Source organism: Aricia agestis, chromosome 10 (assembly GCF_905147365.1).
Source record: "Aricia agestis chromosome 10, ilAriAges1.1, whole genome shotgun sequence".
Lineage (NCBI taxonomy): Eukaryota > Metazoa > Arthropoda > Insecta > Lepidoptera > Lycaenidae > Aricia > Aricia agestis.
This window is the reverse complement of record NC_056415.1, coordinates 4,615,160-4,638,870: the sequence shown is the minus strand read 5'-3', so window position 1 is coordinate 4,638,870 and position 23,711 is coordinate 4,615,160. Positions and strand designations below refer to the sequence as shown.

The 23,711-nt window shown below is 37.0% G+C and overlaps 1 protein-coding gene across 2 annotated transcripts in view; it reads right to left on the bottom strand.

The window, feature by feature from the left end:
- Positions 1–11,113: 11,113 nt before the first annotated feature.
- LOC121730837 (dedicator of cytokinesis protein 4) overlaps positions 11,114–23,711 on the bottom strand; it is a 57,985-nt gene continuing 45,387 nt past the window's right edge. Inside the window, exons 16-36 of one of the 2 annotated variants that reach the window (XM_042120016.1) lie at positions 23,498–23,678; positions 22,834–23,081; positions 22,014–22,175; positions 21,643–21,771; positions 21,229–21,373; positions 20,769–20,997; positions 20,467–20,484; positions 20,196–20,352; positions 19,404–19,517; positions 18,632–18,760; positions 17,994–18,188; positions 17,264–17,405; positions 16,571–16,731; positions 16,134–16,241; positions 15,669–15,982; positions 15,432–15,521; positions 14,329–14,428; positions 13,138–13,304; positions 12,468–12,562; positions 11,791–11,901; positions 11,114–11,383 (exon numbers count right to left, since the gene is read on the bottom strand). In XM_042120016.1, coding sequence (XP_041975950.1) covers positions 11,217–11,383; positions 11,791–11,901; positions 12,468–12,562; positions 13,138–13,304; positions 14,329–14,428; positions 15,432–15,521; positions 15,669–15,982; positions 16,134–16,241; positions 16,571–16,731; positions 17,264–17,405; positions 17,994–18,188; positions 18,632–18,760; positions 19,404–19,517; positions 20,196–20,352; positions 20,467–20,484; positions 20,769–20,997; positions 21,229–21,373; positions 21,643–21,771; positions 22,014–22,175; positions 22,834–23,081; positions 23,498–23,678 — 3,162 coding nt within the window. In that variant the 3' untranslated portion in view covers positions 11,114–11,216. The remainder of the gene's footprint in view (positions 11,384–11,790; positions 11,902–12,467; positions 12,563–13,137; positions 13,305–14,328; positions 14,429–15,431; positions 15,522–15,668; positions 15,983–16,133; positions 16,242–16,570; positions 16,732–17,263; positions 17,406–17,993; positions 18,189–18,631; positions 18,761–19,403; positions 19,518–20,195; positions 20,353–20,466; positions 20,485–20,768; positions 20,998–21,228; positions 21,374–21,642; positions 21,772–22,013; positions 22,176–22,833; positions 23,082–23,497; positions 23,679–23,711) is intronic. The other variant, XM_042120017.1, reaches the window with a different exon arrangement.

The window sequence follows — 23,711 nt, the reverse complement described above, 5'->3', positions numbered from 1 at the left end:
TTATTTATTTAAGTATTATTATAAGTACATGGGTTTTATTGAAAACGTATGATAGTGCACTGTTTAAGTTTAGTTTTTTGTGCACGCTGTAGAGTGTATTCTATTTTCACAATTCCTTCTAAATCTAAATTATTTTAGCCTTCACTTCACATATGTCAATATTCATATAATTTTTACAATCCACAACGATTGCTTACGCTGATAATAATTGTAATAATTGGTTGTAAATTTACGTCTAGGAGCCATATTCACAAGATAAAGAAACATGCTTAACATATTTTGTTTGAACATCTGTGAACGTAAAGGATAAGAAAGCTTAATGGTTTTATTAACGCGTCTTTGCGCCTTTGTCGACTGAGTCGCAATGTCCGCATGGGATTTCTAGGAACCGGTCATAAAGGGTTCATAAAAAAAGTCGCTACACCCGAAATTAATTTAATAAGACTAGCCGTCCCGGCGAACTTCGTGTCACTTTAAAACCTTGCCTGGACTTCAAGGATTATTTTAAGACTAAAATTAGCAGAATCGGTCCAGAAGTTATCGAGTTATAGCGTTACTAACATAATTAGAAATCCATTTTATATACCTACGAGTACTAGCTGTCCCGGTGAACTTCGTGTCACTTTAAAACCTTCCCTGGACTTCTACGAATATTTTAAGACTAAAATCAACCCAATCCGTTCAGCCGTTTTCGAGTTTTAGCGCGATTAAACACATTTGAAAATCCATTTTTATATATAAGATATTGGATAATACAAATTAGTGCAGGTTCTTGAGAGTTGAAACGTCGAAGCATTCACTCGTTCAAAATTCAAATGCCTTTTATAATGGGCAAGTGTCAAACCACAAAATAAATGAAGCAGGTAGGTGATCCGGAGAGGTCCGAAAAACAAAGACAGTTTATGTGTAGTATAAATTAATTAAAGATGTTTTTATAATTGAATGGCATTTTAAAATCGATTTGGGCCTTTATCGATCACTCGGCCGATGTAGCCGTCACCGGTGCGGAGCTCGCACTTATCACAACAATACCTTATCGGCAGATCGCGGACGACCAACCCTCGGTTTTTGTCGCTCGACATCACTAATAATATGAGAAAAATGTCCTGTCCTTTTGTTTTAATTTCGGTGGCATCGGTTTAATTGGCCCGCGCCGCACCTCCGTATTTCACCTTCATTTGAATATTTGAGGCTCGTTCTTTACGAATGCAATATTTATATTATTCGGGACTTCGTGCCGTACCGGTGTCCTTCCCGGTATCGTTAAATTCTCGCGTCTTGCTCTTGTTTGAGGCGAAAGTTTCGAGTGGGGAATGCAATCTCGTTCTCGCGAGAACTCGGCCTTTTTAGCGAGATTGATCTCGGGCGAGAAGAAGCGAAAGTTCCCGCGAGATTAACAAGATGGTAGTCGAGCATAGAAACGCCATAATCTTGAAAAAATTAAAACACTTCGACTATGCACCCCATTACTATCCATCTTACTTGTGAAAATAATTAAGTACTTATTATTATACTGTGCAGCGTATTACTTTTTTTTAATAAATAAGAAATATATTCAACATTCCTATATTCAAATTTTAAAAAATACTTTTGATTTCCTAAACACGTTACCTACTTGCTGCTGTGGAACCATTCATGGGCGAGTCCAACTCGCACTTGGCCGTTTTTTACGTTAGGGAAACCCCCCCCCCCCCAGATGACGACTTACAAAGCTGACATAGACAGACCAAATGACATAGGTCCGTCCACTGCCTATGACTCAATTTCTTCAATGGTACATAAACTCAAGAGATCTCGCTTGAGCCTAATCCAATCATTCAGACACCACCAAAACGACACCACCACCCTAGTGATGTCTAGATGACCATTTGAGTGACAGATAAATATAAACTTTACCTACTGCTTGAAATTAATTGGAGTTATATCAACAACTAAGCAATTATGTAACATCACTAATAGTCGGTGGTGTCATATGGACTAGAGATTCCATAAACACCTCACAACACCGCGCTGATGGTGTCGTTTTGGTGGTGTCAAGTGGAAGAAACGGCCTAATCTCGCGAGACTTGCATTCCCTACTATCAGGCTCGTAACGTAGGGCGATGTTCGTTGTTATCTGAGATCGGCCCAAATAAAGTTATATCGGCCGAGGCGAGGCGAATTTTTAATTAGTTTCCGAAGATAGGGAATTTCGGCGTGGCGGGAGCGGGAGCGACGTCTTAATTGAGATGACCGCGTCGATATTTGCGACCATTTGTTCGTTACTAACAATATCAATTAATAACAAGCAAAGAAAAATAATATCACTTACCTGCAATTTTTCGTCCAGTTGACTAAACTGGCGGATTTCCTATTCTGAAAATGAAAACAGTTTTTTTATCAGCTATGTAATTATCGTACCTACTCAACTCCTTTTTCCGTTTTATCACCTAAAATAGAAACTGAAAGTGAAACAATAGTCTGTGCCGTGGGCAGTGGACACTAGACGTCAGGCGCGGAGTCATCGAGTGGTTTTCGAAATAATAAGCAGTCTGCAGCGTAATTGAAGGTAGTCAGCGCTGACAATCCGACACACCCCGTGCTACACACCATCTCGTCACTAGAAGACTGATCTCAAGATATTTTAAAACTTTTGTGAGCTCATTTGCAATTTAGGTTGCCTGATTGGTGGGGACATCGGTATAGTTAGCACTGATCCCAATATCCATACTAATATTATAAAATATGCGAAAATGACTGTGTCTGCTTGTTACCTCTTCAAGCCCAAACCACTGAATCGGTTATGATTGCTATGGAGAGACTTTAAGTGCCGGGAAAGGATAAGTAATACAAGGATAAGTAATGTGTAAACACTAAAAAACCATAGGAGAATTTTTATTCCGAAATATAAATGGTTTCCGCGCGACGGAGTTACGGGCTTCTTCTAGTAATTTATAACTTTTGCCAGCTGATTTCCTTGGCATGATTGGTAAGAAATGCAAAGCAAAAAAAAACTGCCTACCAGCTACCTACTTCTCGGTCGATTTTTTATAATTATGCAATTGTTGCAAAGTGTATTAATTTAATAATAAATAATAATATAATTGACCTAGAAGTTTTGCCTATGTTGCACACTGTGTAAACTTAACAAGCGACTGCGCATAGTCATTTTATTTTAGTGATATTATATTATCTTCAGACACATTTCAAGAAACGACCTCATCTGTGCCAGCATGGCTGGGCGCCTCTAATGGAGTGGGGTGTTTGACAAATTCTGACACCTTAATAAGAGAGCACCGCTCGTTACGTGAACGCGCACTTTTGCCGCCATTAACAAACACCATTCATGAAACTACTCTATACTCGTAAAGCAAACAAAAGATATCCACAGCCAAACATTGAAATTTCTTTTTTGGAAGTCGGTTAACTTGAACACTTTTTTATTTTATTACACTTTAAACACGTTAACATAGAGACATAATTCTTTCAGACGTTCGACTTTCAAGCTATTTTATAAAAAAGCGAATATCAGATGCATAATTTTGCTCTATGAAAGCGCAAAAGACATTTTTTTCAAGTAGAAAAGTTGTGCCCATTTTGCTTTTAAACGCGTAAGAATAGATATTATAATATATTAAGTATATACTTATTTAATGTTGCATAGTCTCCAAACAATAAACTATCACTCTGTTTAACATTGTCAAAGATATTGTATAGGACCAAAATTACTTTAAAAATAAAACAGCAAAGTATTCGTCTAATATTTATTTCGCCCACAGCTAGTTACAATACACATGTAAGCTTCTCTGCTATAATTTGTACTGCTTATATTTTGGCGATCACTTTCAAAGAGGTTCTTAAAATATTTTCAAAAGTTTCGTTGGAAGAACTGGCATAGTCTACTATTAGGTAAAATTAACTGTATTAAAACATTTTGGCATGATTTTTGTTTTCGGTAAATGTTTTTTTCGTTACAAATTAATTATTATTGATAGAGCAGGATGGGTCATAAAACTCAGAATAAAAATGCTCAGTTACATACAAAACCTAAAACTTAGAATTTAGATTCTCCTGCCAACTAGATTTATCTACATTTACTAAGTTCTTGAAAATCAAGCAAGTTGATTCTAAGGGCCGGGACACATATACACGATACGACGTCGTGTCGTACCACGATGCGGTGTCGTTACACGACGAGACGTCGCATCGTGAAACGACGTCGCATCGTGGTACGACACGACATCGTATCGTGTTTATATGTCCCGGCCCTAATTGTAATACAATATTCTTTATTATTTAAAGAACTGAATTAGAAAGTGGGTACAAATTAAGCAGGGCGAAGAAACTATTATCATATAAAAATAGCCGAAATTTTTGGTTAATATAATATGATACCTAAATTCTACTGAGATATTCTTAACAAACATATAAGATATAATGATATAAGTCGTGAGAACAACGAGAAATCTATAAATGGCTATCAATTCTTTAAACAAGTTTATTAATAATGTTATCTCTTACTTGAACTATGAACATACATAAAAAAAATACATACAGCCGAACGTATTACCTCCTCCTTTTTGGAAGTCGGTCAATAAAAAGAGTGCCAATTTCACCAATGCTATTATTGTTACCAATTTGTCTGATCATCATGCTTTTAATTGATCTATGTCTGTGCTTTCAATAACATAAAGGGCAAAAGAGGTAACACCGTATTTAATTGGTTGATTAATAAAAATATGGTCATTAAGTTTCACACGCTTGCAAATCTTATGTCACATGCTATTCCCTTTACTATTAAAATTATTGATACAATTGACATTCTATAATATGTCTTGTCCTTGTGTAATACATTGAAATCGTTTGAAAGACAAAGACTAAACATCGTATTATTCATTGTGTATTTTTATTAGTAGGGAACCAAAGGAGCCATTTACAGATTTCTTCATCTACGACTTAATATTAACTAGGAGTAATATCAGTCGAAATCATACATGATTGGGTAACTCAACGCTCAGAAGACACTGTTCAAAATATTCTTCTACTTTAGGCCTAGCGCTACTTATCTTTTTCACTCATACATGCTATCTCGGTCTTTACACGTACTTATGGAAAACGTCATTAATTTCATGCGCGAGTAAAAGAGACAAAAAATAGCATTAGGTCTGTTTAAAATTTCGCAATGTTCTATGACCAGAACCTGGTATTTTTCTCACTTTACGTTTACTGAATTATTATCTGAGGCATTGTAATGCCTCAGATAATAATTCAGTTAAATTGTTATGCAGGAGAAAGACATTTCTTTAACAAGATTATCTAAAGTTGGCACAATTATTGGTAAATGGTATGGTATAGAAGGATAAGTAATAATGGTTCTTTATCCTTTAGCTTTATGATTTCAGTGAGAGTCATAAAATTAATTTTAAAACATTTTACACTGTACCTTTGATTTCAAAAGGTGTCTTCTTTAATACAACATGTAACTACTTACACTAATATAAATGTACACTCTGTTTCAATTAATTTCGATCTTAATGTAAATAAGAATTATTAAAACCCGACCAGATTAAAGAGTCATTGTACCCCTTTATCTTCTTTAAGGGGGCGACTAACCCTAAATTGACGATTTTATAATTCATTTTTATACTTGAAAATAAGCCCCGAATTGTTTCATTTTCTAAACATAGATTATTACATTATATTTCCGAGAATCCGACCTAGCGAAAACACGATATCTTCAAATTTTCTCGATAGAAAAAAAATCACAAAGATGCATCTAATTTTCACCATAGAGTATTGGCTGGTCTCTGTTTTCACGAAATTTTACATTAATTTCATATATGTACCCTGATTATGAAAAAAGTTATTGCTCTTTTCCCTTTAAACGCGTCTCCTGTAAAGTTCACTTTTATGAGTTAGCGTAGTATAAATTGTTGGTGTCGATATATTGCCATAACCATGCATTAAACTAAGTTAATATTTTAACATATTGTATAAAATTCTATCATTGTGAAACTGAGCTAGCGGATTTTTAAAATGATGTATATTTGTCGAGATATTGAAAAAAAACTAATTTGTCGATAAATCCGCGTCGTCCTTTTTCACCTGGCATATGAAAGACGAATGTGAGTGTGAAGAGAGAAGGACGATGTTTGATTTTTTGCGTTAGTCGCCCTCTTAATCCGAAGTGACATAAAATTTGTAGCATTATAACCGCCCTCTATATTTGATTTTACATTAAGATCAAAATGAATTCAAACGAAGTATAAGTAAATCAATTCTAATACATGGAGATAAATTGGTTATTAGACTAAAAGTTCGTTGGAAACGTGACCTTATCACCGTACACTTAGAGGCTATAATTGAAAAAGCTACTGTAACATTAACCTGAAAAATATCACTTGGTTACTGGAAAGACTTTGAAATTTTATATTGTAGTTTTAAATGTAGACGTCGTAGTAAAAGTAAAGCCGTTTTATATTAGTGTAGGAATGGTCTATAAAAAAGTAGAAAAAACATTTAAGCACAAATATTTCAATTGGTTAGTTATAATAATATTATTTTCATATTAATAATGATAGTGAGAAAATTGATATAAGTAATTATAATATAACGATTTTCTCACTATCATGGTCAGAAAAATGTTATTCTTATAATATAACACTCGATTAAACAGATATAGATTGATAAATGATTCCACTTTCAACTTTCTTTCTTTTAAAAAAGAATTTAACGGCTCTACTTTTAAAACCAACGTAGTAAAAGACTATTATAAAAAGTGAAATAGAGATCAAAATGCATAAATGAATTTCATTTCCGTCGCAACACTATAACTAAATATACAACTTACACTAATGTAAATGTATCAGAAATCACGTTAAAAAATAAACATTGCACCATTATATCGAAAAAGATTATCTTTATTCGAGCGAAAAAATAATAATTCTGTGTCATAGAATGGTTTTGGTGCCATAGATTATAAATGTTATCATGCGTCAACAAACCATACTTTTCCTAGATAAAGAAGCAAGAAAGAAGGAAACATTTAAATATACCTACTAAGAAAGACAATGTAGTTAATAGTTATTCAGATAATTAATTCAAACCAGCGAAATTTTTAAGAATGATTGATCTCTGATAGAAGTAGGTAGCCAGTGCTAGTGCTTTATTGATGCTCAAGCAAATATAATTTACTTTTACAAACCAAAACTCTATGATAAAGAACTATTTTTTTAATAAAAATGAGGTACAAAGTTATATAATAATGCACCATACAAAGTTATCCTGTACTAGTGAATACTAAAATATTGTTATTTTAAAATACTAAGGGCTAGGCCACAACAGTGCGTTGCGGCGTCGCATCGTAAAAATCTAATGCTAAGTATCTACTCACATACGGTTTTGCTCGATAGTTTTACTCCGAATCGAGCAATAACCACCGTTTCCGATGACATTTTTGCGTTGTGACAATGCATCGCATTTCTGTGCGATGTTGTTTCTGCGATGCGACGCCGCAACGCAGTGTTGCGGCCTGTCCCTTAGGAAAGTCACATGTCAAGATTATTTTCTTAGACCAAATAAGGAATCTGCAAATCAACAATTTGGTTTGGCTAAAACCGAACAAATTTATTGTTTTAACAATGTTCCGTCTTCACTTTTTTATTCGATCTGAGACATAGGTCGGCATTCAAATATAATCAATTGTAAAAACTGAACTTACATTTTATATAAAAATTCGAGACAAGGTAAAAAATTAAATTGCGTTTCAAAGATAAATAATTTGAAACCCAAATAACCTAGATTGTTATATGAAATGCGCAATCTAATAATTATATTTTATAAGCGCCAAAATAGGAACAAATAATGATTTTCGATACGAAATATACATTTCAATTGTAGACAAAATTATTTTAAATATTTTATATAATAATACTTGCAAAAGGACGTAACTCCGCGTTAAAAAAGCGAGATTTATTAGTTTTTTTTTCGTAGTAAAGATAAAATACCTATACGTTTTATGACTATAAATAGATAAAAAAATTAATTATAATATTATTATATAAATTATAAACTATATTACTCACAAAAATAAACTACCTAATGATTAGGATGATATTAATCTCATAATGAATAATCAAAACCATAATTCCATGCTCTAAGATGCTATGAATTATGGTAGACATAATAATTAAAATAAATTAAAGACGTTTTTAGCTGGCTACACATAAATGAAGATAAAAATCACAGACATAGATCAAGATAGATATCGCATGTCGCTCTATTTGTATGAAAACGAGCGTGCCACTTTTTTCGTACCTACTGTGACGTACCGAGGGTAAGAAACGTGTCCATTATTTAGGCCAACGTTTCTATTTGAATTTCTACAGCTCAATACAGCACTTTTAGGCATTTAGGCATTTTAAAAATTCCGATTGACGTCCGATTCCGATAGCAGTAAGCAGACTAAAGAATAGACTTTCGAAAGACGAGCATTGCTCGTTGTTTGGGAACGCGCTTACATACACATGCGGTATCTATCTTAATCTATGTCTGTGATAAAAATTAGTAAAGAAAATATTAAAAATATAATTTTATTCTGAGAAGATCAAATATTAGTAAAATATTACTTGTTGTAATAGTTAAATTAGTAAAAAATATATTACATTGTTGTTATATCGATTAAAAAAAAATTGCTAAAATAGTTTTAAGTATATAGCTGTTATTATTTTCATCATTAAAAAGTTAATGTGCATTTTAGATACCAGACCAATAATTAAAAAAATATTAAGCAAGTGTTTTAGTTTAGAAGCTTTTGTCAAAATGTTTCCTTAACTATTTAACTTATCACACATTATATGGCTCAAATGCAGTATATAATGCACCAAAATATTAAAATCACAACACAATCCCAGTCCGAAATACAGAGACATCGATCAATTGTGCATTGCTTTTAAAAAATGGAAGGCGTTCTATTATTTTGGTTGTATACTAGCAAATCACAGACACAAAAATTATCGTTTAAATCATTTCATATTATAAAAAGTAAATTCATAATGTTACATATTTTAGCTATAATAAAATTCATGTTCTAAGTGAACTACGTCATAAAATTGTTGTATAATTTGGTACTCGCATGATTAAGCACTAAAAAGTAAAAATATTATTCATAAACATACTAATAATAATAATTAATCAAAAATAATCAATGTATGAATTGTACTTGTACGTGAAATTAATAAAACATAATTATTTCATCAATCTTCAAATAAAAATGATAAAATGGCCAATATACTTTTCTTACATCTAAGCAATACTAATAAAGAATTTGGCTGTTGTAAAACCTGTTCTTTATAGAATGGCGACAAAATATCTGCTTCAGAGTATTGTCAAATATAGTTGATAAATAACCTTCACATGATTAAAAAGAAAAAAACTTATACATTGAGACACAAGTGAGACATATACATTTTCAGAAAAACTGACTCGAGACTTAATATTTTTATGTATTACCAAAGCAGAAATTCTATCCCCATTCATACGCCTTTAGGTCATACATACTGGTCAGTGGTGGTCAATATACCTATCGCTAGCAACATTTGCCGTTGTAGGTCAATTTACATTAATTATACTCAATTCTCGTAACTTAAACTTGAAACAATGGACATTTTAAAGTATTCACACACATGCGCATTGCGTTTGCAAATTTAAACAACATGCATTATCGTTCCCTTGTGAAGGTGGAGTGTACACAAACTTTATAGTCTTTGTCATCCACCATTGCATTGAATTATTAATAATTAGAGTAATTAGAGACCCACAAAAATCTAAAGGCTCTTGGACTATATCATCAAAAGTTCCTGGATGCAAAGTAGCTGTTATTCAAAATGGCACCAGTGTAATTATTTTTGGGAACAAATATAATGACCACCAAAAAATGCGCTGATACCCTCAACTTATTTACCAAAAAAAGTTACTGAACACCAAAAAAGGAAAGTCTAAAATTGCAATACTACCAGCTATTTTTGTCACGACTACACTTTAAATTGTAATCAAACGCCAAATATAGTAAAATGATCACCAAATATAGCAAATGATCACCAAATCCTTGCGAGCAAATCAATGCGACATTTCGGTCCAAATAAATCACTACGATCGACAAAAAATGTAAGCGTAATATAATTAACAAGGAAGTATTATAATTCCATTTATTGTTATATTCAGCAGTTTGGACCTGAAGAGATAACAGACGGACACCTACCCATTCCAATTTAAAATATTAGCATGGATGATGAGAGTTTTACATACTAATAAGTAATATTATAAATGCGAAAGTGTGTCTGTCTGTCTCTAACCTCTTCACGCCCAAACCACTGAACCGATTTTGCTGAAGTTAGGTATGGAGATAATTATACTGAGTCCCGATATCATTATATTATTATTTTAATAATTTATTTACGATGGTCAAATAACGAGATGTAATTCTTTTGTTTCTCATTTTAAAATTATAATGTAGTTCAAATTTGGTTATTACTTTTTAAACATAAATATTTTATTATTCTCCAGTTAGCAATGATTTTTTTTCTTCATCTTTCTTTAGCTCATTATATATCATATTTTCATTTTGCTATCATATTCATATGATAGCAAAATGAAAATTTGTACTATGTTCATAATTTTACATTAAAATGCTAGTATGATGTTGGTGATAATTTACTAATTTTGGAATAATTTATTTGGAGTCATTTTGCATAAATAGGATAGCGAGATAAAATCTTTGGTGATCATTTTACATTAAAATGCTAGTCTAATGTTGGTGATCATTTACTATTTTTGGTTTTAAGATGTTAAATCTTTGGTTATCATTTTACATTAAAATGGTGGTCTGTTTTTTGGTGATCGTTTACTATTTTTGTCTGTGAAATGTTACTATTTCTGGTGATCAGTTAATTATAAGCCATTATTTTTTGGATACTTAGATGACATTTGGATGAGTATAACCGCTTTCTCTTAAAATACACGTTACAAGTAAGCAACGTTGATTTTCATTTTGGCTATTGCCTTGTAGAATTGTACGCGTATTCAACTTTTAGGGCTCTCACACAAAACTGCGAATTCGCATCGCATCGCAAATATCTGCAACAAAACTCATACTAAAAATGACATTGCGATGCGAATTCGCAGTTACATGTAGGAGCCATTAGTGACGAGAATTGTACTGCCATACTTGTCGCTACTCGCTAGCAATGTGACTCGCCGTTCTCATGGTGACCGGAGTCGAAGCTGCTCAGGTGTCCCAAACCTTTGGGCGGTATGGGGGGAGGGGTTTCCCCCTCGTCTACATGCAGGGGTACCGACATCATCGATATTATCTCCTCGTAGCGTAGAGACTCCACTAGGTCGAGATCTGGAATCATAGTTCACATTGGAGACAATAAAAGAAAGGTTTGTCTGAAAGGCTAAGGCTTTGAAAAATTGCCATATAGTTCAAGTATGATTTCAAGTATGCCCATTGCAAATTTCATCTCAATTGGTTTAGCGGTTTAAGCATGAAATATCTGACGGACAGCCTGTCAGACACAATTCCGCATTTGTAATATTATTTTCGCGTAACTTTATGGCATGCGTTAGTTAAAAATAAAGTTAATCTCGGCTTAAATACGTAACTATTTCGTGTTTCTGAAGAAGGGAAGTTTCTGAGCGCTTGGCTACGATTATGTAGCTATCACAAAATTATTATTTTGCTGAAACAAAATCACTCCGACTTGGTAACTTCTGAGGCTGCTACAATACTAAAGAAGTTGAATCCCGTACCGTGTCTATCGGCGTTGGTGTAATGATGGTCGACGCTGACGCCGGAGTCGCGCTCGTCGGCCGCTCGCCGCCGCGGCACCGCCGGCGCCTCACCCCACGACCGCTTATCGCCTGTTACATCATCATTAATACAATAAATAAAACCTGAGAGGTGTCAACTTGTCAAGGGACACCCGGATAGAAGGAAGTTGCTTTCTATGAGAGAGAGAGAGACAGACAGAGAAACACGCGCATGCCGATTTGCTTACAACTATGGCAAAAGGTGTCGTTACAACTTCTGGTCTTAATTTTTTCCACCGTCTAGCCTCCTTTCGCAACGCACGATAAGGAACTTCGTTCCATAAATAAAAAAACCTGCAAAAACATACAACCTTTGTATAATACATTTACTTAAGATATTTATTATATTATAATTTGTTCCATTGGCGGAATTCGAACTGGCGACCCCCGGTTTGAGCCACCATCTGTGGTCAGAATTATGTGTCCAGTGATCGTGTCCAGTGATGAATTTCGCCGCCCCTATGTACGAACTCTGCCGCCATCCTAGGACGCTGTCACCCCCCTAGGACGCCATAGGACGCTGCCGCCCCCCCTAGGACGCCATAGGACGCTGCCACCCATAGGCCATGGCCTATACTGCCTATACATAAATCAAGAGCTGCCGGTGACAAGCATACCTGAAACTCTAGGAGGCAGCGGTGGCGCGTCGCCCGGCTCGCTCCATGACGCGCGGCTGTGGCGGCGAGTCTCCACGTCTTCTTCTAGCGGCTCACTGTAGCATTAAGGTAAGTTATACGACTAAAGTCTTATTTACGTTAAGACAACAAATGTCAAAAAATTGCCGTTTTTTGCATAAATGGATGCTTTGTGTGTAGCCAGATGATGAAGTAGGTAGGTTACAAGGTTTTTCCAAATTATAAGAGAAAAAAATGCGTAACTGTTCTTATGTTGTGAAATGTCACTTACCGGCTTCAACCACTCATGTCCCTAATTATGTCAATGGCTTATAGTAATCTGGTAGTAGATTCTCTACACTGTATGTCGGCATAATGTGAATATAATTCAGTTTGAAATTCAAATATAGATAGGCCGTAAGTAACAAAAAAAAATAGCAAGAATCATTTTGAAAGTGCCCAAGTGTTCGCGTAACACACAAGAACACTATTTTACTTTACTTTTTTAGTCCGGTGGTAGCGTATAACGAACTGATTTTGTTAAGGTCTTTTTTTAAATATACATACATAATATTCAGTGAAGTAAGAAGTTTCATAAGTATAATAGACGCACAATATATCATAACGTATACAACCAAACAACATTTGCCGGGTCGTCTAGTTAAGTAATTACCGGTCTAATATAGGTCGCGTGGGGCTCCGCGGGTCGCCCGACTTGGGTCTGAGCGGCAGCGGTGGCGCGGACTTGCTCATCGGATCGGGGTCCATCGCGTTCGATCCTGTAGCGGGGAGACTCGCTGACATAATGGGACCCTGGTCTAGGGGCTCCTCGGCTGAGTACTGCAAAAAAAAAACAGATATTGTATCCCTTTCTAAAAAAGAAGTAAAAGTACATAATGTTTTGTCTTCGTCTTTTTTTTCTTTATTGTATTGCACCAACCAAAACATTATAAAGCGTCTCATAAATTGTATAGATTCAACACAAAGTTCGATAAGGCTTTAAAATATAAACGTGGCGAGAAAAGGAACTAACGCTGTTTTCATACAAAAACGTCATTTTGACAGTTCTCCAATTTACCAGTATTCATTTAAAGCCTTGGTGCACTATGTATTATGTTTGTAATTTTCCATCTTTTTAGTAAAAGATAGCCCCGTACGAGTTTCTTACGCCGGTTCTTCTCGCCGGGTTAGTTCCCGAACCGGTGGTAGGCACCTTAGCATCGACGTTCGGAAATGTTTTTGTAAAAAAATTACTCTGAATAAAAAATATTTTGATTTTGAATAGCATTTACATATTCCTGCTGATGATAATGACTCTAACAAGATATGCACAATCGACGACGAAAATTGGCAATCATATTATATAAATTATAGATGTAGTAGACCATATTTGTCCATCATGGATCAACGTAGAAAGTGTGACGGTAAATCAGTTTGGTTACAGCAATCTCGGTCTGTTGAGGCGTAACAGAAACTTATCTTTTTTTAACCGACTTAAAAAAAATGAGGTTATCAATTCGACGCGTATGTATGTAATATTTCCAGAACTCCCCAATTTTCGTATATTATGTTATCAGCGTCTGAACAAATGTGTCAAATTTTTAAAGTGTGTGTATGTATGTATGTTTTTATGTTTGTGTTCGCATATCTCTGGAACTACCATTCCGATTTCAGTATTTTTTGTTGTACTAGATATTGTTCAACTTAGGGAACAGTGCAAGTTTCATCAAAATCGGTTCAGTAGTTTTGGAGATAGGGAGTTTCAATTCTCAATTACGTGCAATTTTGAAGTCGGTTTTATCTTTTTTTTTAATACAGTTATGGGGCAGTCGATAGTATAGTATTGTATCTAAATTGCACTCACAATTGGCTTATTATACAGATGTCCGTCCTCGTAATATCCTTCGTTCTGTTGTATGCTGTGAGATCTCTTGTCCAACGATGGCACTGGAGGGAGCGGTGTACTGAAAACAAATATTTAAGAATCAAAAACCCGTCTACAACAAGTGACACTACTCAGGTCATTATTATAAATCTATAGAATCTAGTTTAGACATTATGATTAGAACTTACATACATGCACACATACGTAGGTAGCTAGAATCTTTTACTTTATTGATTGGATTCTCTACACAAGCACAGAATATATATTAGTAGTACCAACAGAAGTCCAACTCGTGAAACCCGTTTAAAAAAATAACAACTCTTGCTGCGATACTATAAAGTTCAAATTCCGAGCGCGCAGTGCTAGGTGCCTTAATTGTAGGCACCGTATTTGCCTACATGTGCGCTTTCTTTCTATCGCGTAAGAGGTACCCTTTCTGACGAAATCAAGATTGTCACCTTTTAGAAAATAAAATAATCTTCTTTTAATTACTATAGCTACTAATAGCAAACTTTTTTATAGTAATAATCGAATTTTAGTAACCCAACGTTATATATTTTATAATAGTTTTATATTCGATTATAGTGTAGGAGCTGGTCAGGATTTTTTTACAACTTAAACATAGTAACTTGTGTTTATTTATGTGTAGTATGCGGTTTGTTTGTAACAAATTGGTTTATTTGCTATGTTTGTGTATTTTTTATCTTTTTTTGTATTTTAAAATCTTAAATTACTTTATTGAAATATTTCTTTGACTTTTTTAAATTGTTCATATTTATCAGATTAATAATGATTCTGTCACAGCGGTTAAATCAGTACGTAGATATATACGTTGAATAAATCTTGCGTGCGCGTCACCGCTCGCTTGTGAGTCCCTTGTGATCTGCCCCTTTAAAGGGGTACTTACAGTTCGATACCTAAAGGCGCGAGTGGGACAGGCCTGACACAAGTAACAAATAAATCTTAATTTTATATTTAGAAAACGTTTGTGTTAATCCTCTGCTCCTTTGGTTTCTATGTTCCAAAGTAAAATTGTTATGTAATATAAGCTAACTGCTAAGGTAATAAATTATTTCACTTACTTGACTATACTCTCGGAGAGTTGTCGTCTGGCGCGTGCAAGGCCTGGTCCCAGGTTCTGTCTGAGCTGAGTAAAGCGTTCCACTAAACGCCTGAAATAAAAATAGAGTAACGTTTACAATTTGATCGAAAATGATTTTCGGAATATTACCTCTATAATAATTTGAGGGACAGTTGGGTTAACGTTTTTTTGCCGTTCAAGCAAGTAAATATTTTCTAGTTTTAAAGGTAGCACTTACCGATGCAACGGCTTAACTTCATCGGGCGCTAACCGACCATGTAGAGTCAGCCCCGCGTCTACTACAGCGAGTTGCGACGAGATGAGTCTTCTTAATTTAGCCGCGGCGGCCGCCTCTCTCGGCGAGGCAGTCCGACCGAATTCAGGAGTCAGGAACGCTTGCTCGTACTTAGTGATGCCTCCTTGCACGTTCGCGTCTATGGTGCCTTGGAGTCTCATTGAGAACGGGTTGATGTTTTGAGTGGGATCAGCAGTGTATTGGGAGATTAGGCTTCGTAGCTCGCGTTCGGTAGCCTCCATCGTCTCGCAGGCGAACTGTTAAAATAAGGACAATAAGGCCGGTATAAATAGTCAGTACACCGGCCTAAGAAACAATGGACAATGCAGATAATATAGCCTACAATACAATAATAATAATATGTTCCCGGGCGTTAGTTAAATCACAGCTAACATACTGGTTACTAACCTCAACAGGTGGAATTTCTTCTACCGATCTCGAAATGACTTCAGACCACCTCAGTATCCCAGGCAGGGTGCTTTCTGTGACTAGTGTTGTTCTCTCGATCCATAAACTCTGAAAATGTTTTTATAAAACGTACAAAGACTTAAAAAGCACTTTTTTGCATTTGTTATCTAGGGTATAGGTCACGTGACACGTAGAAATGCGTAAATTGACATATCGCGACTTCTCCCTTTCACTCGCGTACGAAATAATGACAATTCGTTTCTACGAATACGCAACGAGGGCTCTGTAGCAATATTATTGTGCACAAGTGCAAAACACAAAAAAAAGTTTTTATGTTACTTTTCCTAAGAGCTACAATCAAACTATATTTGTTTTAAAAGCTTTGTCTATGGACTAGAATCACCAAGAAGATTCCTTTTGACATTAGGAACATATACCTTGAACTCATTATCCTTGTCTATGGGCGGTTTGTGTAGGGGGCGGTCGCAAAGGAACGTATCGACGTCGTTGCACGCATAGAAGCGTTTCGCCTGCTCGGGCGCGCCCGCCGGCCACACCCGACGTGCGGGCACGGGCTTCACGTTGCAGATCTGTATGTCTGTGACATTAAATAGTATGTAGCAGTAATCAGTATTGTAAAATAAGAACTAACATAACGTAAATAACATAAGTATTGTAATAATTATTGTCCTGTATACTTACTGAATTATTGTCCCGTATGTACGTGGGGATTTAGAATTTAAAAAAAACAGTATGTAGCTTTTTATCCCAGACGTTATGCGTGTAAGTGGGACATGGAAAAAGTTGTGGAGATAAATTCCTCATCTACTTTAAATATGTTTTGCCAAATTGAATAAAAATAGGTCTTGCAATTTCGTAGCCGATTACCCCCCTTTGAGTTACCCCACTACCTTCACAATATTAGAAAATTATTTCATATTGAGTGTCGCATACAACACTCAATATGAAATAGTTTCATTTTGCTCAACAAAGCTTTTTGCATTTTATTTGGCGGTTCCGGTGCAAGTGGGTCCGCAATTTACGTGACCACGTTAAGAGTATCATAAAAATTGCCTAATATGAAGGCTTGAAGAACTTGAAGTAGTAATTTAGCGGGTCTAAACACGTACACTGTCCATCAGCGGCGACGACGGACTCGTCTGGGGGCGTATTGCGCATCAGTATGTGCGCCGCTGCGTACTCCGCCTGCAGCCGCTGCGTGAACGCGCCAATACGCTCGTACTCCAACCCACGGTACACGAACTGCTTGTTCTGGAATAGTTAACAATATTATATCGTATCGCATAATATGGAAACGCGGATCGGAATCGCCGCGTTTTTATGCCATCGGCTTAATGTCAGGCGCGACATTTCACAACGTATTGGAGTCCCGCGTCGCGTAGTTCGGCTGAAACGTGGTGCGTTTTACTCCAAAAGATTTCGTACCAAAAATATTTGGCCGTAACGTGTTTCGTTACTCCGCTCTAGTATAGCCTAGTACAGTCCCACTTTAAATGTTCATATGATATATTATGTTGATATCCCGCCTTTGTGTACATGTCTTATTTATGAATAATTATTGTTGTTTATATTTAAGTTTTATTGTAATTTTTGTGCACAATAAAGTATATTTGTTTGTTTGTTTGTTTGATAATAACAAGAATAAATAATTATATCAAAATTTAATTTTCACTTTGTTGGTTTACTGTTTAGAGTTAACTATTAAGCTCTCTTTAGTCATACATGTACTACAACATATTACAGCTTGTAATACAAAAAAAAACTGCTGAATGAGACAAAACATGCCCTGCCGCAAAGACAATAATTTATTGTCAAATACAAGACAGCTATTAAACTTACCCTTACAAACGGTGGACATCCCTTCCCGTAGAATCCGACCCTGAAATACTCTGGCTCAGGTCTCAGTTGTTCCAGTATTGAGTCGAGGAACGTCGCGTTGGTACGCAGTGTGTGAGCGAGACGGGCGTAGTCACATAGTTTCACCTCGTAAAGTGTTGCCAGTTCACCCAGTAGAGGGAGTCCTTTCTCCCAGCACTAAAGCCAGACTTTATATTAACAATAGATTGTAATATAAGGCAAAGCAAATATAGCATGTAAATTGTAGACTATAACAAACACTTAGGCTGCGTTTCCACTGACGCGGAGCTGGGCGGAGAGGAGCTTAGCGGTGCCCGAATTAACGAATCACTATGCTCGAAATCTCTTTCATTTTTTTCTGTTTTTCTTTCAAAACAAAATGTAACGTTATTGGTTACGTTAGTAAAATTTTACTTTTACTTAGTTCAGTCCTACGAATAATAAAAACTATAGTAGGTTCAGTCTTAAAAGTATCGAATGCAAATATATCTATTTCTATCAAGCAACTTATCCAAAGTAACCAGGACAAGGAAAAAGCATTGTATAGATGATAAAATATGTTTATCAGTAAGAGTATTACTATAATATTAGTTTATAACATTACTCCGGTATTGACGTACCTTTCCCCTATCGAAGTACTGCAGCACCTGGTTGTATAGCGCCTCCTTGCGCTTCCACTCCACCACCTCTGGACGTTCAGGGTCCGCGCCCAGTTGATCACTATCCCAGCTCAGAGTTTCTGCGTATAGCTGCAAAAGTAAAGTATCTTCAAATTCTAGTTTGGTATGATTGTATTTATATCGAGCACTCTTGGTCACATTGTTATACTTTTTATTTTGTGACATGTTTTCTTTTGTCATTTTACTCTAACCCTCTTACAATAAACATTTTGCCGTGGAAGAGCCATGCTTCGGCACGAATGGGCTGGCTCGACCGGAGAAATACCACGGGCTCACAGAAAACTGGCGTGAAACAGCGCTTGCGCTTGAGTTTACCGGAGGCCCAATCCCCTACCCTTTTCCCTTCCCTACCCTCTCCTATTCCCTTCTCTACCCTATTCCCTCTTAAAAGGCCGGCAACGCACCTACAGCTCTTCTGATGCTGCGAGTGTCCATGGGCGACGGAAGTTGCTTTGTGACCCGTTTGCTCGTTTGCCCCCTTATTTCATAAAAAAAAAACATGTAGTACAGCGAGTCATTTTTAAAGGTCTCCTTGTGTTTGTCTGGCATATTGGAAAAGTCAAAGACAGCGGAACTTAAATAGTTATACGCGGCTTAAATATTAACCTTATTATTAAGGGGGATGAATTTATTCAATGACATCATTGTAGCTGTGTAGCTGACGCAGAGCCACGTTCTTTAACAAGTTTGATGTCTGAAAATTAATATTTACCAGTAGGGTACAGCCGGCTTCAACGAAGTTGTCGGATGCGATGTGCAGATCGTGCAGTTTATACACGTAGCGCAGATACATCTCCTTGCGGTCTATCTCGTTCTTGTAGAAGTTCTATAAGAAGCGTATGTGAACTTTAGTCTTTAGTGTCCATTTGTAAAAACTGGGCAAAAACCCAGCATTCACGTCACGTCACGTGACGAAGCCGATGATGCCACACTCATTTTGCGCCGCCCCTTTGTACGGTCTACATACATACATAAAGACATACTGCACGTACCAGTAAATTATCAATAGCCGCCATCTTCTTATCCCTATGCTCTGTTCCCTGCATCACCGCACGATAGCTCAGCAACCGCTTTAGAAATCACGTAACGCAGCCGATGATACCACGCCCACTCTGCACCACCTTTTTCAACGGCCTAAGTACCTACATACAATACGTGCCAGCAAATTAACAGTAGCTGCCATCCTCTTACCTCTATGCTCTGTAGCTCTACCATGAGTTTAAAGCTATAGTATTTTTCGATACTCGATACCGACTACCATAAATTTTTAGTAAGGTAAATTTTACAGCGCCTACAGCGGTTATTTGCGGAAGTAAAATCGCCATACTAAATATTTACGTAGTCGGTATCGAGTATGGATAAATACTATAGCTTTAAACTCATGATAGAGCTACAGTTTCCTACATCACCGCACGATAGTCTAGCAGCCGCTCTATAGTCACGTGACGCAGCCGATGTCCTTTTCAACGGCCTAAATATCTACATAAATGCATACTGCACGTACTAGCAAATTAACAGTAGCTGCCATCCTCTTATCTCTGTGCTCTGTTCCCTGCATCACCGCACGATAGTCCAACAGCCGCTCCAGCAGTCTCGTGACGCAGCCAACAAACGCCGCTCCCGCTTCACGCCAACCTTCCGATGACACACGCTCCATCAATCTGAAATGTTTTTTTTAAACGCCAGGGTTGAATGATTATGTTTTTAACAGCCAATGTCTAAATTTTTTGCCGCCGTTTATGAAGTTATTTTTCAAAATATGTTTACATACTTACACCGAACTTAGATGCTCCCTGAAGATGGTTAGATAGCATGGCAATTGAAAGGAAATTATTAGACTTTAACTATACTTTTGCAATATTGAAAAATCTATATATTTTCTTGACCATTTAAATAGTCACTAGCGTTCATATTATGCATTACATAAGGCCTCTTGCTAATAAAAATATTTATACAGTAAATAACGTTATAAGGTCTGCTTATCTTTGTCTGACAAATTGGTTGGGTACCAAGCGTGTCTTTGTTAGTAAGTGGGTAAGTCGCGGGAAAAGTTAGTAAATACACAAATAAATCTTACACAGTATCAAACAGTCGTCGATAATGATCATCAGCCTTGTTATCAGCGACCAGCGAGTCTAGTTTGTCCACTAGCGCCGCTTCCGTGCGTCGCGCGGATCCCGCATGCGCCCGTTCCGCCGCCATTAGCGCGACGAGAGCGCCGAGCGCCGCGCGACGCAGTTCGCCGACTAGCGTCACTTCGAGTAACGCACCGACCGCCGGGCCTATGAGCTGCAGTTGCGCGTTGCCTGGAAGTGAATATTATGTGATATTACATACAAATTTAAGTATCTTTATTGTATCTTGTTTTGGTACGGTACGCTTGTTACCAGAGAAAGTGGTTTATATATGCCGGACCTACGTCATTTGATTGGGACATGTTTAGTGTCTGCTTAATGTCATAGTAAATACGTACAACCACAGATGTAACACAGAACTTCAAACAAAAAGTATTAACATGTAAGAGTTTGTCGGTTTACCTAGCCGAGTCCATACAGCCAGCACCTGCAAGCCGGCCGCAGTGCGCATGCGCGAGCGCTCCCCACCGCGAGACACCCAGCGCTCCGATTGAAGCGCACTGGCAGTAACTAAGGCCACACCTAGCTCTAGGTATCCTGACCATAGCTGGAAAAAAAAACAAAAAAATAATAATTGTATCTAACATATATTCTGTCCGATGGTGGATATTATTATAACCACGTAAAAATTCTAGGGTTTAAAAGATGACGGGCCTGTTTCACCACTTACTGGTAAGTGCCGTAAATAGGCTATCTACAACTTATCTGACTGATGGAGTATTGAGTATCTGTCAGAAAGTTGTGGATCGCCTATCCGACATTTACCTATCCGACACTATTATATCACACGAAGAACTGTTGAAAAATTAAACACACCTGTGAATCAAACTGCGGAGGTTCGTCGCCCAAGAATCTCTCCAACAACGGTTTAGCTAGTTCCTGTAACGCTGCTAGCAGAACTTTACAGCTTTGCACCCTTAATACCATCCAGTCGGATGGAAATACCTGGAGTGGAAGTAAAACATGTTTTAATTGATTTTATTGGGAGGGTAATCAAAACTTCACAACTATAATATGTGGTTTGACTACGAAAATAGTCAATACAACTATATTTTTCCATCAGTTCCATCAGAACTAAAATATTCAGACTGCCAATAAATTATAGGACATTAAGTTAAGCAATTAAAGATATCTAAAGTACCTTGCGAGCTAATTTTATTGCCTTGTATCATCTCTTAAGTACTTACATCTTGTTCAATCAAATGTCTGAACACAAGGAAGGCTCGCATGAGGAAATCTTTGAGCGGCTTCCTGTCGTGCGGGTGCGGCGCTAGATGGCTCCACAGTCGCTGGTAGTGCGCAGGTTTCAGTAGCTCCATCACACCGAGTAGACCAGCTACCATTGAACCCTGGGACAATTTACCAATTACTTATTGATAATTGTATTTTTTTCATAATTCTTAAATTATCGATGCAACGATACCATAGGGTGTAACAAAACTATGTGATAAAACTTTAGGGTGTGTATGAGTCCCTGTATAGAGTTGAATGTGAAAGTAGCAGCGCTGAAAGAGTACTTTTGTATTGGCAAACTCATGACGCTGGGGCGCTTGCTCATACAAATCACAAAAATAGCTCTTCCAGCGCTGCTACTTTCACACTACATATATAAGTTACACATACACCCTAAAGTATTACACTTTGTTTTGTCACCCTGTATAATGCGAACTCTACGTTGTCAGTCACAATAACTTCGATAGCAACGTTGTCCTCACTTGTCGTGCGCGATTGGAAGAGACGTAGTGAGTTTTTAACAAAATTCCCTCCTCTTCAATGACTCGCTTATAGCAGTTATAGCCCTCCGACTCTTACGTGTGGCCAGTTTTTAAATACAAAGCATGACGCATAGACGCATGTGGTAGGCCTCATATAGACGTTCTAAAAGTGTTAACTTTGTTAACCTATTTAGAAATAAATATTTTGATTTTGATTTTTAAAGCATGACATAAAACAAAATTATTAATCATATTAATATCATCAGAAAACAGGCTAAAATAAGACTCTCACCAACACCGGTGAATTTCCGCCAATCAGATGCAACACCGTCTCCACCAGCACATCCAGGGTGTTCAGACACAGCACATCCACATCCGGGTCCAACTCATCCTCATCTATCGGCTCATCGGGGTCTTCCTTCTTCCACAACAGGGTGACCAGCTCTCCCAACATTTCGGCGCATTGCGGCAACTCGTCGCGACGCGCGAGATGAACTCGTAAGTGGTGACACGCTGTCGTTAGTATTATATTGCGGGCCTCTGAAAAAAGGTAAGTCCTAATGTGAGCGTGGAATTGATTTTCGTGTTTATAGACTACTTATAAACAATTCATCCATGCCTCTGTGAAACCAACTACATATATACATAACGAAACAGACATTCAAATTACTGTTTTCAATGGATTTTGTTTTTTTGTTGCTCGGTGCAATGTGCATACTTTTTATCGTGTGATCAGTGTGAGTTTTTGTCACTTATCAATTATCATCGTGAAGTAGTTACAGTACATTTCATATTGTGTGTGTGCAAGGTAGGATGAATGTTTATGAAAGATTGTGGTACAGCATTCTCATACTATTATACAATATAGTACCAGTAATGATTGAGTTCCAAAAAAAAATGTCATCATCTTCACGATAAAAAGTATTAAAGCCTCACAACTCAGCACACACACTCACCTGGATCTTCTCCCAGAGGTCCTTTCAGTATCTCTTGTGCGGCAGCAAGGCGGGCACGTGCTAGGGGCGGGGCCGCAGCTGGCGCGTCGAGTACGCCAACCGCCGCGCGCGCCGCCTCCACTGCGCCGAGTGCCGCGCATACCTCGCGGATTACCCCCGCCCATGAACACATTAGCGCCACCTGGGGGAAGTGCCAGTGGAAGTGATGTTTTTC